This window comes from Nestor notabilis, unplaced genomic scaffold, assembly GCF_000696875.1.
Source record: "Nestor notabilis isolate BGI_N333 unplaced genomic scaffold, ASM69687v1 Scaffold35585, whole genome shotgun sequence".
NCBI lineage: Eukaryota > Metazoa > Chordata > Aves > Psittaciformes > Psittacidae > Nestor > Nestor notabilis.
The window spans coordinates 1-16,730 of record NW_009928516.1 but is presented as its reverse complement, the minus strand read 5'-3'; the positions used below and the strand labels follow the sequence as shown (position 1 = coordinate 16,730).

General features: G+C 36.8%; 1 protein-coding gene across 1 annotated transcript; it reads left to right on the top strand.

Moving 5' to 3' along the window:
* Positions 1 to 201: 201 nt before the first annotated feature.
* Positions 202 to 9,825, top strand: RASGRP1 (RAS guanyl releasing protein 1 (calcium and DAG-regulated); the record flags this gene model as incomplete). The annotated part of the gene is made up of 9 exons (XM_010014527.1): positions 202 to 477; positions 1,952 to 2,032; positions 2,626 to 2,730; positions 3,761 to 3,870; positions 4,517 to 4,661; positions 5,378 to 5,414; positions 5,998 to 6,144; positions 7,913 to 8,286; positions 9,691 to 9,825. Coding segments are annotated over 9 exons (1,410 nt in total), but the record flags the coding sequence as incomplete, so codon positions are not given.
* Between the last annotated feature and the right edge of the window lie 6,905 nt (positions 9,826 to 16,730).

Genomic DNA, 16,730 nt, shown 5'->3' with positions numbered 1-16,730 from the left:
ATACAATATTATCTTTTATATATTCTAGATAGTTAAATTAGGTGAGGTAAATACCTAGATTTCATTTGAAACCTAAAGCTTTAAACTGCATTTCAAGAGTCATTGCAAGTAAACCCAATAATAATAACACAGGAAATTTTTGTACTGTATGACCAGAATAAAACCAGTAACCAATTCTGATTTTTTTGTTTTTATTTTTAGGTGTTTAATGAAATGACGGAACTGCTTTCATCGTACAGAAATTATGATAGTTACCGACGTGCCTATAATGAGTGCAGTAACTTTAAGATCCCAATACTTGGGGTCCACCTGAAAGACTTGATATCACTTTATGAGGGCATGCCAGACTACTTAGAGGACAAAAAAATTAACATATACAAACTATACTCTCTATATAACCACATAAATGAGCTGATACAACTTCAAGAAATGCCACTTCCCTTGGAGGCTAATATGGACCTTGTTCATTTGCTTACAGTAAGTCTGTTAGATGAGATAAATACCTCCATTTAAAAAATAATTTCATATACCTCTCAAGTAACCAAGTAGAGAATTTTATTAATTATAAATACGTAATATTGTAAGATTTTTCTTTCCCAAATGGAATGTACAAAAATAGTAGAGAAAAGTTAGTGATACTGATTTATATGGCAGCAATGGTAGAAGTGCCAGTTCAGCAGTATGCTTCCAAGTCTTTCTATAAGGCAAGGAAATGTTTGTTATATATATACTATATATGACAGGACATAAATTAAAATATATACTTCATTTCAGAGCAGAATCTTCTAATCTGCTAATATTTCAGGGCACATAATTTTCCTGTTTGTTCTCAGATTTTTCCAACAGTCTTTCTCCTTCTGTTTCCTTTAGTCATCTGCTCTCCCATTAGCAGGCAAATCAGTTTGAAGATGCATTAATAATTCCATACATACGTCAATAATCCATGGAAGTAACATTTGAACTTTTTGTTTTTGAGTGTTGAACTACTTTTATTTCCCTAAGAATCTAAAATCATTCACTATTATGACTACAACAGTAATGCTTGCAGTTGTTCACAGGGAGTTGTTGCATGTCTGCAGTTTGAGTAAGGTTATTAATTGGATAAAATAGCGTATTTTTGTTTCTTATTTATATACATATGACTATGGTAGTGTTGGCTCTCTTAACAAGTTTATATTTTCTTTGGACTTGCCATAGATCGAGGCTTGTAACACATTCATGTCTGGGGTTTCTATTCAATTGTGTCTAGCGTATTTTCATGTAAATAGTAAAAAATGTTACCAGTCTTTAATCTCAGCTTGAAATTTGTTTCCAGTCAATAAAATATCTGCTATACTGTTTTCCAGGACATATGCAAAAGCAGAGATGTAAATTTGACCATTTTTTCAATTTCCTTTATATACCCAGCTGTAATATTTCTCGCTATATATAATTGCTGTTGAGAGCTAAAGGTTCTCATTAAATATATTCAAGCCCATCTTTTATCTTCATCATGTACTTCTTAGTTCAACACAGTCAACCACAGCTGGTTTGGATAAATATGACAAGTTTAAACAAGAGTTTTCTGAGAATTTGACTTGATGGACAGATTCATTAGAATAGTGTTTTTGTGCTTAGTTGCACGTTAGACCATTTGAATATTATGGGAGTAACATTATTTTTCAGGTTAACTTATTAACTGACTGCTAATTATGCCTATAGTCACTTCCTGTGCTGAGGACTGTAGCTGTGTAATGATACAGATTTCCAGATAATGGCAATAACAGTCTGTAATTTAGAAATGTACCCATTTCAAATCACTGTGAACACCTGCGCAGCTCAAGTGCATTTTTCCTAGGTGCCACCTAAATTAAAAATTAATCCACCAAAAAATACTTATTTACACTGGGAACAGGTTTATCAAGTGGTAGTGACTGGTTTGGAATTAAACTAATTTTGTGTTTGTTTTCAGCTGTCCCTTGATCTTTACTACACAGAAGATGAAATTTATGAGCTTTCATATGCGCGAGAGCCACGAAGTCACCGAGCTGCTGTAAGGGCCTTTACAGATTCTTAGCAAAAAACCCCCATAAGTTTAATGAGTAACATAACTTATTCCTTGCATTAATTTTATTTTATTTTATGTTACATTGAAAACATTTCACCTTTACAGACTGAGCAAAATCTGTTAAAGAATAAATTGTTTAGTTGGTGATGAAACCTAAGCTAGAATATGTGGGAGAGTTGACACCATATCAGGTTTTATAATATGAACACAAACACAAATGAAGTTACTTGTGTAGAGACATGACATCAGGCTTAATCTGGGCAATTGATACTGATTCTTTTAAATGAAAAATTCTTGTGGGTTTCATCATTTGAATTACATGAGTGTTATACTGTAGTTTTGTTCCTGTTTTATAAATATGGAAAAGATTCTGAATTTACAGGGCTGTCAGTGAACTGTAATAATTGAAGGAACAGCCACTGTTTTGGACAGTTCAGGGAAGAGCTCCCTCTGAAGTACCATGTAATTATCAAAAGTACAATGTGGGGTCCAAGAGGCCATTTGTCACAAATGAAGAAAGTGTAATCCAGAAAGTCTTTCCATGTGGTACTAATGAACTTCCATTCAATTTCTTCTAGCCTTTGACACCTTCTAGACCACCAGTAGTTGCAGACTGGGCTTCAGGAGTAGCCCCAAAACCTGATCCAAAAACCATCAGTAAACATGTTCAGAGGATGGTAGATGTAAGTATGGTTGGCCCATTTACCTTACATTTCGGTCACAGCCTTAATCTCTAGGTATGAGGAGATAGAAAGAAGGGAAAAAATACTGGACACATTCAAAGCTGTGCTGAGTTTGTAAGCACGTCTGTCCTCATAAACAGGTATTTCTGCATAGCTGTAAATAGCAGCTGTGGCCCATGAGGCATGGAAGGAAATTCCTTAAATGGCTAAGGAATCAGTGGGGAGTGTGAATGCCAGTGACATTCTTCCAAGGAGCCAGGGAGTCCATTTCTACCAGGGATTCCAACATCATGTCATTGGTGGAGTCTGAAAGTGGGCCTCTCAATGGCTTTATTACTAGCAGCCATTGCTTTTTCTCTTTCATGGGTCACCTGCTTTTCTGGAAACCATTCAGTAAGCTCAGGTGATTGATCCTAAAGATGACAGAGAGAGGTAAAGACTTTGTCTTTGCATCCTTGCTTCATCTCTTCTCCTTCTAGACACTTCTAATTTTGCTAGGTATCCTTTGATACACGCTATTTTGGAATACATTTCTAAATTTGGCTTCGGGGTGCTCCTTGCCTTAGGATCAGAGACAAACAGTAACGTCACTCCACACGTGGAAATAGGCGTCTACATGACAGTTCTGTCATATAACTGCTTTTCACATAACGTTCACCTGACGAAATTAACCAGACAGCTACACTGATTTGGCTACAGAGATCACCTCTGAGAACACTAATCGAGAGCATTTAGTACAAGTTGTACATGTAGGCATGGACATAATGATCTTAAAGCAAAACTGAAAAAGAGATGTGATTGTGTAGTGAAGCATTTAGTCCAGCCTATGTTGACTTATCTATGTTTTGCTACAAATCAAGATATATTAATGCTTCTTTAATGTCAAGAAAAAAGGCAGTTAGACTGTTGGCACTGTTTAATAGATACTAGGAAAAAGTGGGAGAGGTAATCCATGAATATTGTGGAGTCTTTCTAAAGTGGTAATGCAGTCCATCCTCATTAAAAACTGTTCTAATGTTACCTTGCACAGTCTGTCTTCAAAAATTATGACCATGATCAGGATGGATACATTTCCCAGGAAGAATTTGAAAAGATAGCTGCCAGTTTTCCTTTCTCATTTTGTGTAATGGCTAAGGATTGGTGAGTACCTAGCCCTGCTTATCAACTTTGTAGCATGTTTTTGAAGGGCTTTTGGGGGTTTTGTGTTTGAATTTTATTTCTGTCATTAGAGTGGTAAAATCATCCTCTTCACCCACAAATAGAAGTGAAAATATGACAAAAACATATTCTAAACGTATTGTGAATGACATCTGCATGAGCTTACAGAAGGCATAACCAGGCAGATGTAGGAGGAAAAACAGATAATAGAAAAATAAGTATTTTTTTTAAATGATATTCAGTATATACTAAGGAACTTTCCTAAGACGAACATGTTCCTCAAAATAGAGAATTGGCAAATGTATATTTTGGTCAAATTAAGACCATTTTTCTTACTATATTGAAGCATGGAAAAATACAGTAGTGATTATTCAGAGGTTTTTTATGAAGTAATTTTGGGGTTGCATCACATATGCAGATATTTCATTTATTCTTACAGGCTGCATTTTAAATGTGTAGATAAGTATCTGTAGACTTTGGGAGCGGTCAACAAGATTACCAAGATCACTACAGGTTTTGGCCTACGAAACTATTTCCATTTTAAATTGTGAAGAAAGATATGTTTAATTCTCCTTACGCTGTTAAGAAAATGCATGTCTCACAAACAGCTTCTCTTGTTTATTTCCAGGGAAGGTCTGATTAGCAGGGATGAAATAACAGCTTACTTTATGAGGGCTAGCTCAATCTATTCCAAATTAGGACTTGGCTTTGCTCACAACTTCCAAGAGACCACTTACTTGAGGCCTACTTTCTGCGACAACTGTGCTGGATTTGTAAGCTTACTTTTTAGTAAATTATGTTAACACTGCTGGGAATAATGCCCTTTTTTATCTCATAATCACCATGTGTCATATACAGAAATGGATCTATATAAAACACCAGTGAAGCTATATGGAACACCAGGCTGCTGCCTGGTGTAGCTATTTAAGGTACCCTTTACACTCCTTTTGCAGTACTATTACCAATTTAAACATGGCACCCGTCTTGTGGTGTTTGGTTGTGTCACCACACAGTCTCAGACAAGACTTCTAAATCCAGAGCCTTCCACTCCTTGGGACTGTTAGAACTCGTGTCCTGGTACAGACATGACATGCCCCCTACCTGTGGCAAAGAAAAATTTAGTAAAACTGACTGTCCTACCAACCCCCAGTTTAGCTAGGATCAAACAAGGGTGCTGAGATAGAATTTTCCATTTCCTCCAGCTCCACAGCTTCTCTGGAGGCTGTCAGGTCTGCTGATGTTTCATTACAGACTAGCTCAAGGTATCTTGTTTGAGATTGAGGAACACACAAAAAATATTCTTAAATATCTTATGCTAAAGAGGTAAACAGTTCATATTTTGACCTTAACATTAAAAGGGTAGAAAACCAAGATAGCCTGCAGGTGCTCAGGTCTTAGAAATGAGTGGAGCTTTTAGTGGATTTTTATCCATTATCAATGTGCAGATAGATATATTAATACTAAGTCTTTCTGTTTGTTTGAATGTCAGCTATGGGGAGTCATTAAACAAGGATACAGATGCAAAGGTAAGGTGCTTTATACTTTGTTAATTTTAATCTATAATTGATGATAATAATCTGATAATCCTGAGATCCATTGCTGTGTCTATGGACCTATTTAATTGGACCTCTCAGGGAGAAGACTGATTCAAGAATAGTATGTCAGACATATGGTCCAGAAGAAATGCAAAGATGAAGGGGCTCGTAACTGATAGCTTTAACCCTTTGCAAAACATCACTGAATTCAGAGGATTTGGGAACAGACCCTTCTATTCCAGTGGGCTCAAACACCAGCATTGTGAAGACTGTGCAGCACATACACAATCTGTGTTTTGCAGAGTTTTCTTCCTCATATAGGTATCTGCTTTTCCTGCAAATCCTATAGTGACTGAATGTCACTATTTTGTATTTGAACAATGAAAATGAGGTTTCTATGTATATAGCAAAGGTGTGTCATCGGTCTGCTTAAAAGACGTATGCTGTTACTTGTAACACATGTATAGAACACCAAAGAAGCTTTCTTGCTTCCTTGGGTGGCAACGCAGTGTAAGAACTGATCTTAGAGCTACAACAGAGCCACTGAATAATGTAAACTGTGTTTTGTTTACAGACTGTGGAATGAACTGTCACAAGCAATGCAAAGACCTGGTTGTAATAGAGTGCAAGAGAAGACCCAAAACATCAGTTGCAGACAGCAGCCCAACCTCTGCTCTTGCTTCAAGCCTCTGCCCAGTAGGAGTTAAGGAACAATTCCACGGTGAGAAAAGATCACATTAAAAAGATCAAAAGATCTAGATAGTCTTTCCTTTGCTCCTTTTCCTTTTCAAAGCTGAGTTGTACAGCATCAGTTTAGGGTTTTTTTTTAGTTAACTGCAGTGTTTTATCAACAGATAAACTACAACCAGGCGTGAGCCTGTACCAAGTAACGCCATTCCAGTTCTAATCTGAGTAATGAAAGGCTCCCTTTCTGGGAGATCTCTTGACACATTACATAATGTGTGGCACACAAATTCCGCAAAAACTGAGTAAATCTTCTGTCAAAGTCTCATGAGAACTAGATGCAATGAACTGAACAGCTGACAGGTTCCCTTGATTCTCTCATCTTGTGGCAAGCTGGTCTTAGTACACTCAACAGTTTTTACCACTGTTGTCACATTAAGTGACTACTGCACTGTTACAATTCCGACTTGGATTTTAATGTGGAGTTTATGAAGTCAGTTTACTTCTGTATCTGTGTGCTGGGAAAATCAGGAGCTAATTGTATTTAATTTTTCCGCTTCGGCTGTTGAATCTACTACTCTTCATCTGTCCATCTTTCATTCAATCAGAAGTCTATTCTCTGTTCTTTTCTTGTATATCTGTATTAAATTTGTATGAAAGGTGTACAAACTTTTCATGTTGTGTGTTACCACGTAGGCCTCCAAAGGAGAAAACATTGTCTTTGATTTAGACATCAGACTACCTTTGTTTTGAATTTTGACATTCCAAATCTCTCAATACTCACTTTGAATATCTCTCCTGCCTGTATCTAATGTTCTTCAAGTCTACTTCTTGTCACTTTGATATCCTTCTTTTGTGTTGTATTTAAGATTCATACTGCTGGATTCCATCCTAGGCTTCCTATTAGCACAATGCAGCAAATTTCTGTTGATAACTGACCACATGCATCTCTGTGATGGCACCTGCCATGGCTGCAGCACTACATAATAATCACCTCATGGGATGTCATGCTTATGGAGAGGTTGAGCTGTGCTGTGTTGCCCCATATCACCCAGTGTGCCAGAATGTGGTACCTCTTAAGGCTATATCATGTCGAAGAATGAGAATTCAGGTCTTGGTTGAAGGTGTAAGCGTCATCTGTTCATCTATATCTCCATGTAATTCTCCAGAGCCTCCAGCAGCTACTGGACTGACTTTCTTCTTTCCCCTTATGTGTGTAATATGCAGTCTTATTTTGTTTTCTTCCCAGTGACAGAAATTACTTTATCTGAAACAGATCTTTTTAAAATCCTTTAATCATATCTTTTGCCCACTGCTTCTAACATTGTGGGTTCTTCCTCTCTCCCCTTTTAACTGCAAAAGTAAAAGTATTTTAGGATGACCTATACAAAAGCAGTGTAAAATTAAAAATTTCATTATTTCACCTTTATGAAGAGGATAAGTTTTGTCTTACAGCTGCAAGTTATGGTAATGCTGAACTAACACCCAGGCTTAATCTTCCAGCCCAATCACTAAGATTGATGGTCTGTATAAAACCTCATAGCCATCTAGAAGTTTTTTTCTCCAGCTGATCTTGATGAAACGCTTGGTTTTCCTCTTACTGATCCATATTTATGTTACTGAGACATGCAAAGAGTTCCAAGAGACACAACGCTGAGAAACTTCCAGTGACACCTATTTTGGAGAGCAATTAATATAAAAAGAATGTTTGTTTTATTTATTAAAACCATGTTTAATTACTGTGTGTTCTGTTTCTCCTTTCCTGGGATAAGATCTTGACTCAGTTTACCATATATATCCTACAGGACAAGAAGAAGGACTATTCACATTTCCTAATGGAGAAGTTGTGGAACACAGTGAAGACAGCAAGGACCGAACCATTATGCTCATGGGTTCCTCAGCTCAGAAAATCTCAGTGAGACTGAAACCATCTGTGGTTCATGAAGGTACACAGACCGATCCTGTACTGCTGGCTGGTGATGTATCTCGTAGGCAGATTGAGAAGAAAGAACATAAGATGCCAGAAAATCCTTATCTCCAGCCAGCTCCACCATCCCCATTTCCAAGCCCAATTCTAGGCCGCAAAAAGGCGTATGTTAAATGGGAAAACAAGGACTCCAGCCAGAAAAAGAAAGAGGAGCATCACAGCTGTAAACCCTCATACCAGGAACTTGAGCAGGTACATACATGATGAAACAAATTCTGGTTGGAGTGTGTGTGTGTGGGGTGGCTGAGTGGGAAGGTGTCACCTTACTCCAGTGTAATTAATTTTTGGAACAATCCATGAATAGCATCATAAATTCTTAGCCACTTTAACTCCAGTAATGCTTCATGTCAAGCATATATTTTAGTAGTAATGTAGGGAATAATTTTTGAAGCCGTTGTTATGATTACACTGATCCCCATTAGTCTTAAAAGTTATAAGCAAGAACGTGATCACAGTCCAATTGCTTAGGACAGCATGTTATTCTGTAAAGTAAGTAAAAGAGTCCTAAATTTCTTCCTGCTTTTGGTGGCCTCTGCCGCCGAATAAAGAGGGCCGGGGGAGGTGGGGTGGGAGGGAGACTCTGCTTTTGCTCAACTGACAGTGAATCCTTTCTTTTTTTTTGATAACTTTAAGTCACCAAGAAATTTTCCTGTGAACAGACATGATGCCTCTTGCTAGATTTCACCTGCATCAGCCCAGTTGTGGCTCACCTTACTCTACAAGTGTTCTGACAAAATAGCTATTCATAAGGCTGTCACCTCAGATTTGGCCCAAATTCAGGTTTGTAGAAACAACACCTTTCCAGACAGATTAAAGAGATTATCACAGTATCAACAATGCAATGGAGAATGATCCAGATATGACTATGAAGGACAAAGGTGGATGTATTTTCATACTTAACTCATTGCTGTCTTTATGCTGAGATGGACAAACATGGAAACAGTCCAGAAACAGGACCACAGCCTGATCTTTGTATGATCAGTATAACTTTCAAAGTATCCTTTGCTATTGTTAACATGAGCTCATCTTTTACAAAAGATGATTGGTTTCTTAAGACAGAGATTAAGACAATTAGCAAGAATTTTCCAGTATGGACCATTTCTCTTTCAGTCAACAGCCCATTCAATATAGACAAGGATGTGAAGTGTGGATGCACTTGTAAGAACTGGGTCTTTAAAATGTCCAATAATTTACACTTGTCCTTGCTCCCTCAGCAGATCCCAACCTCAATTACTGAAGAGCATCTGATGTTGCAAATTAATGTCTTACGGTACATCAACTTCTGCGTTAGTAGAGCAGAAAAGTGTGAGCTGTGTTCTGGTTTCTCCTAGGTTACTGCTGTTATGAGAGGAGTATCGGAGGGTGGATAAATGCAGGTTGTGGACATGACTGTCAGATACCGGCTGCTGGAAAGTTCTAAGAGTATACACAAAGAATAGACCAGTGACTGTGAAAACATTCAAATAAGTTACTGGTTCCATTTCACTGATAAGAGCTACACCAACTTATGTTTATACCAGCCAACCTAAACATAAAACCAGGGAGTCCTGAGACAAATTCAAAATAAAATACCATTCTCTGTTTTTTTTTGTTTAGGAAAGAAATATTCTAAAGGTACACAATGAAGGTTTAAAGATCCAACTGGAACAGGCACATAAAACAATTGAATCTCTCACAATCCACAGAAGAAACCATGTAGCGGACAACCTACAACACAGAGACTGCTCCTAGCAGACAAGATTGGAAATCTCCTGTGGCAGAATGTAAGACTGAAGGAGGGGTTGTGATAAAGCTGCTTTACCAAGTGAACTGGAGAGTCTGAAGGATGTTAAACATAGTCTCTTTATTCAAAACATTTCAATATTAAACACACACTCCTAAATGTATAAATCCACTTCTTTGACTTTGTAAGGTAATTTAGCGTTATCTGTGCAATTATAATAGTTTCTTCTGGGTTTGTTTTTAAAAGGAGTGACGTTGCTGAAGTTTCTGTTCATGATGAAGACCATGTGGATTCCCCAGTGACTTGGCTGCCAGCAGCACATCCTACTCTACAAGTGTTCGGACAAAGTAGATATTCATGAGACTGTGTCTCCTCAGATTTGGCCTAAATTTAGGTTTGTAGAAACAAACATTAGATAAAGCTGAGTATTTAAGTAAAACCGTAGAAATATTCCATTAAGCGAAACAGTTTTTTAACGTTTTGGCTGAAACCAATTAAATCATGATATGAACTGTCATCTTTATTTCCAAAGTTTAACAAGAATGTTAAAAATAATTAAGCTAATGATATTTGATTATTTGATTCTTAGACTTTGTTAAGATAGACTGACAGGTTTTTTAAACCTCTTTCAGAGCTTTAGAAGTCCTGCTGCTTAAAGGCTTACTTTTGTTGAGGTAAAACAGATGAGGCAATAGAGAGTTTATATTGAATATTGTTTCCACTTTTATGTTCCATGCCATGGCTTGGAACACAGCCCTACTTATTTGGCTTAAGGGATAACTTGTGTGTTATTTCTCTCTCGTGTCAAAGTGGACACTGTTGTTGAGTAGAAGCTCAAGGGTCATATTATGAGGGAAACTGTACAGTAATCCCAGTGCAACAGTTACTGTATTCCAGAGCAAAGGATTCTCCATTTTCGCTCTCCTACATTTCATATGCACTTTAGGTAAAGAGTCAAGATGAGTGTGCTCTTCTGTGTGTAAATTTTGTATAGTAAAAGGTGCTAGGGAGGTAACTTAGTTTTCTTAAAGCTACAAAGTGTACATATTGTTAAGAGACAACAAAATGGTCATTGAAGTTACTGATAAATCTACTTCTCAGAATAGCCAATTTTAAAATTGCATTTGTGTATAAAACTTGCTTGTATTTATCAAACACAGATTTGTCATCACACTTTTAAACATCAGAAACTTAGGACTTCAATACATTTATCTAGAGTTCACTTAATGCTCCTTAAAACTTGTAAGTTACAAGTCCATTATAAGCTGAAATTTAGGCAACTTATTACGATAGCATGTGTGCTTTGTGTTCAAAGTGGTATAAGTGTACGTTCTATCCACAATTTATAGTCCTTATCAAGTATATGAATGCTTTATTTATTAAAAAAAGTCCATTTGAAACTACTTGACAGTTTAGTGAGTCTAAAATTCTTCTTTTGAACTTGGTTTGTGCTTGCATCTTCATGTATAAGTAAAAACAAAGTGAGGGAACTAGTAGTAGTAGATTTTCTGTCACTTTACTGTAAATAATGGACATATGTAAGACAAAAACCAGCAGCTGTGAAGAATGTGCAGCTTTTTTCCTCATACACTAAACCTGAATTATTAACATGGAATTGTACTTTGATCAATGAAGCAATCAGAATGGCTTCCAAGTCTGCAAAGTTGCTTTGCTGGTTTTCTGTAAGCTTCTTGATTTTGTCCTCTATTCAGGGAAACTACAGTAAGGTGTATTTCAACAGGCATTTAGCAAATACAGTTTGTTTCTGCAACGATTAAAATAAACAAGATAGATAAAAGTTGAATGTATTTTCATGTATTTTGAAAATACCCCAGAAGAACAGCTAAGACTCATAAATCTTGTGCAGCTACCTGATTGCTTGTAGTCTAAACTCTGTATTCTAATAGAATTTGTGTGTATTTGTATATACTTTGTCTGTGCTGAGGGTGGAGATCATGAACAAAAGCTCTTATTTAAAAAGACAATTCCCAAACATCAGCAGCTGTCCCAAAGGCTACTGTGTTGTTAATACAGAAAATCAAGTTACAACCACAGATCTATACAGTCTTAAATGCTAACTTAATGTTCTGCTGTGCTGTCATCTCATTCCTACAATCTGAACAACTTAAAAGGGATCTGTTTGCAGAAATGTCCTACAGAACACATATGTTGTGCTGCATGTATGCTGGAGACTTCCTGCTTGAAAGAGGTCAGTTGATACCTGAAGAAATTCAGAGCTCTCAAAGATCCTTCAGGTTCCCTGTTTGCCCAAACAAATTATAGTTTTCTCCCTCCCTCTCTTTTTATTTTTTTTAACTTCTTTTCTTATGGTAGTCCTGCCCCTCTTTTGGAACTTCCTCTCTGCTGCATCAAAGAGTAATAGCAGAAATTGAATGCAGGGATACTGCTAAAACAGACAAAGCTAATGAACAGAACTCCCATCTGTATTAATTTTCTAGCTGCTTTATGCTAGGAAATAAGATAAAAATTAAAGTACTAAGTGCTGTTTAAAAGTCACGTGTTAGCAAACACTGGTATTGACATTTATTTTGTCATGTCTAATTTAAATGAGAAGCACTCACCTTTATTCCTCCAGGCTCAGCTCTGTTTAATGTTACATACAGGAAGGTAGAAAATACAAGTGCCCTCCCCACCCCACCACCAACTACTGTTTATTTTTAAATAAAGCGTGAATTCTGATGGTTTAAAGATAGAGTAACATCACAATTAAAAAAACAGAGCTACTGTTCATATTCAGGTTAAACACAACTGCCTTTGAAGTAGCTTACATACCTTTTTTGGAAATATGTTTTTGTTACAGTAGCAATCTGTTATTTTGTTGTAACTGATCTCTGTGGCAACTTGAAAAATTTAATGCTGTTTAAGAAGATTGAAAAAGTGTACAGATTGTAAAGATTTTATATAAATTGTAAGATTTCAGTTTAATATTTATAATAGAAAAAATACTAAGATTGCACTTCATGCCTCTGAGTTTGTATCTTAAAGAAATCTGAACCACCTGTATACAGCTTCCTTGACCCTGTTGTCTGAGACATGTCTGCAGGATTAACCTAGCATGGGAGTCCCAGCCCAGCTTCACCTTCTGTTGAGCCTTGGTAACGCTGCCTGAGAAAACATCGAGGAAGCTCTGTGTTTGCAGATTAGTCTTTCCTTATTTTAGCGCTTGATACAGTACAGACACTTCTGGTACTCACACTTCCAAGTATTACAAAGCACACTTCATTAGTACAATTTGTCACATTTGTTAAGGGTGCCAATTCTTGAAAGATTTCAGTGTGGAGCCAAATTTAAACAATGCTGCTGTAGCATCTGCTAACACTGGCTATCGCACAGGCAGCACTGTAGCACCCTAAAGAATTGCTATTCTCTACGTTGTAGTAACCCTCAAAATACCATATCATCTCAAATGTTTTTACATAGGGAGGTGAACATTCATTTAGTTATCTTCAGTCATCGGAGAAAGATAAGGGAAGAAGACAAGGAGTGCAGACTAACTACTGAAACAGTTCCTGCTTATATGGGCAAATCTGCTCAAGTCTTGCACATACAAACCAACTTGTGTTTTACTTCATAATTATAGAAATTCAGAAAAGAAAACTTCAGAAGTAATTTGAGATATTTCCTTAGTTTATGTAAAGACAACAAAAGACAACAGTAACTATCATATAGAGCTATGATTTTTATTTTTTAACTAAGACAAAGTTTAACTGAGACCCTTACTAATCCCAGACAGTGTAATAGGGATGTATTTGTGGCATTCCCTGTCAGTTGGAATTCTCCTATATTGTTATCTATAGCCTTCTCCATTTTGGTCAAAATATATCTTAGTTTTCATTATCATAAAAAGTATGTTCCATCACCATTGTAAATCACCAGCAAGAGGAACATACGACAGTGGATCCAAATCACACTACGCAAGGGATGCAAGTAGCTTCAAATACAGTACTTTATTCCTCAGTGTTTACAGCTGCTAACAAAAGTGTCTCAAATCCTGAAAAAAAAATCCCCAACCCATTTTTCAATTCTTGAGCAAACAAAACAATACTCAGGTAGATATTCACTACGCATGAATAAACACAAAAATGCTTACAAACATATATATGAAAATCTTTTACTTACAACAGAATTTTTGAAAATAAATTTTTTCTGAGACAAACATACAAAATTTCAGAAGAGGTTTATACCTATTATTTTCATGGTATTATTGCAGTTTTTGATAAATTAAAAGCATACATTCTGACACCAGAGGACAGAAAAGGATACCTCTATGAAATGTGGTGGTGCTTACTTTAGTTTTCAACTACTGGCTTCATATTTTGGAATTGCTTAAAGAGAGACTGAAATGGCCAGATTGGAAAAAAAAAACAAAACAAAAAACCAACCACAAAATCTCCAACCTATTCAAATTTCCATTTTCTATATGGTCTACATGAAGAAAACTGAAATATATTAAAATAATTTAACTGTTAGAATTACATGTAGGCATATAGCTGGTTTACTTGATGGTTTACTTCATTCAGAACCACCCTGCCTGCTACAAAGAGGATAAACCAATGAGTGCAAAGGCACCAAGGTATATCCACATACAGAGTTACACCTGTTCAACTAAAACCAGCACATCTCCACATCTTAAGACTGATGAAATCCTTAGGTGTAGATAAGCCACTTGATTTCCCTGTCATGCTTCCGTGGTGAAGCTAAATGCTTGACTGCTGTTCAGAAATTACTTGTAGCAAAAACATAACATTGGAATGAGCAAACAGAATTTTATATTAAGGCTTCAGTTGTTAAAAACTCTCTCTACTCCATTGCTGACCAACACTTCACCTCTATGGCCAGCAGTCTCACTTGGTGTGTCACTGATCTGTGAGCTATTGCGGAGCATTCAGCAAAAACCAGGCTCAAGAGCACAAAATCCAGTACTGTGCTCCCACACAACCCTTGGGGGTCTCCATAATGACCGCAGAGGCTGCCAGTGGTGTAGGCCAGAAAGGAGTGTAGAAGAAAACTGGCAAAGGAACTGTATTGCTAACAATTGGCTGAAGTGAAACCATTATTTTAAGAATTCATATCCAAGCTAACATGTTCAAGCAAGGAAAACTCCTGCTCTTCTTTATTAGGCACCTGCCTGGGCACTAAAGTATGGGTAAGTCCTTATCTTTCCCATTACAAGCAGCATTCTCAAGCAGACACTGATCAAAGAGGAAATAATGGAGAGAAACTTTTGCCATTTATCTATCTGGATTAAAATTTTAAATTAAAAGGTTGGTGATGGCTAATTAACAAAACCTGACACGGGCTTTTGAAAGAGATAATAATTTGATTTTGAACAGAGCTTCATATTCATGCATAAAGCTGCCATGTTCCTGAAGGTAAAATAACATCTGTCATGCATACCAGATACGGACAGCAATAGGAAACTTGTGCAGAAAGAACTTCTAACTGTGGAACATAAAAGCAGCAAGAAATCCTAAAGTTCTACCTGCATTTAAGCCACAGCTACATACTCAAAGTGCTTCAAGGTTTCTGTGCTACATAATCAACAGACACCCCCAAGTTTACCAGATGCCTTCCCGAATATCTCCATAGTAACATGACCCTGAATACTGTTATGAGTGTATACTTGGGCATCATCTCCCTGTTTCACCTCTGTACTCAGGAGTGGCCTCACAGTAGGGGAGGAGATCTGAAAGATGCTGGACAACGGAAACTGTCCTCCTCTTTAACTGACAGCTCTAGATTTAATTCTTGTCTACATGTATTTACACCCATAATTCTAAGAAAGCTTACTCCTTCTAGAGTAACACTGTCTGTGAGGGAGAAGGCACCCATACCATTTCAAGACAGTTTCTTTTAGGTTATCAGGCCAATTGGTTGGCAGAGTAAGACAGTCACTGAGGAAGGGCAACTGCTGTATGAGATGTCTTATTAGCTGTACAATTGGTGATTTCCAAACACAGAGCAAATGGGGAAGGAAAAAAAAAAAAAAGGAGAGGGAGAAAAAAACCCACCTCTAAACCAAAACAAAAACCTTCTCAAGAAGCTGAGCTGGTTCGACCTTTATGCCTCAAGGCCACTTCAGAAGGAATATATAAAGAGCTCTTACCAAACCTGATGCCTGCAGAAGTTTCCTGCCCAATCTGACCTTCAAATATTTTCATGAAACACCAATAAAATGTAAAACTGGTAAAATGAAAACAGACACAACCATGTTTCTTGAGTTTACGGTACACCCTCTGACCTACACATCTCTGATATAGTTATTAACACACAAAACAACCTGATTTTATTTGTTTCCGCGGAGTATTAATTCAGAATGATCTTTTATGTGAATTCTGGAAGAATAAGAAACCCAATTGAGTAATTTCAACCAAAGCCTTAAGGATTTTACCATTTGACATGAAAATTCATTTTTCACGACCCATATGAAAAGTAGATGAAAAGAAAAAGCCTGAAAGCAGCATTCTAGTTTTTTGAGTTTTCCATCTGGTTCTTAGGCCTATTTTGACTTTTCTACACAGAATTTTGGAGCAGGGGAGTGGACATGTGACATGCAATAATTTGAGAAGCTTGAACATTAAATAATATTTGTTTGTTTAGAAAGGGTTTTATTTAGTTTTCTGAGGCCTATTTTAAATAAAATGACATTAAAAACACCATATGAACAGTACGAAAAAAAAGGACTTTAGTCATCACATCTTAGTATAAAAGTTCTGCTCAGCTAACTAAAAGAATTCAGTGACAACATCAGTTGGTATAATGTAATGATTTATACTTAATTCTAACCTAAACTCAAGTTAATGTATCTAAATTCCTGACACCAGTAAACACCACCACTATATTTTGCTAATTACTCTTCATATTTACACTACTTCAGTATCTTCGGTATCCT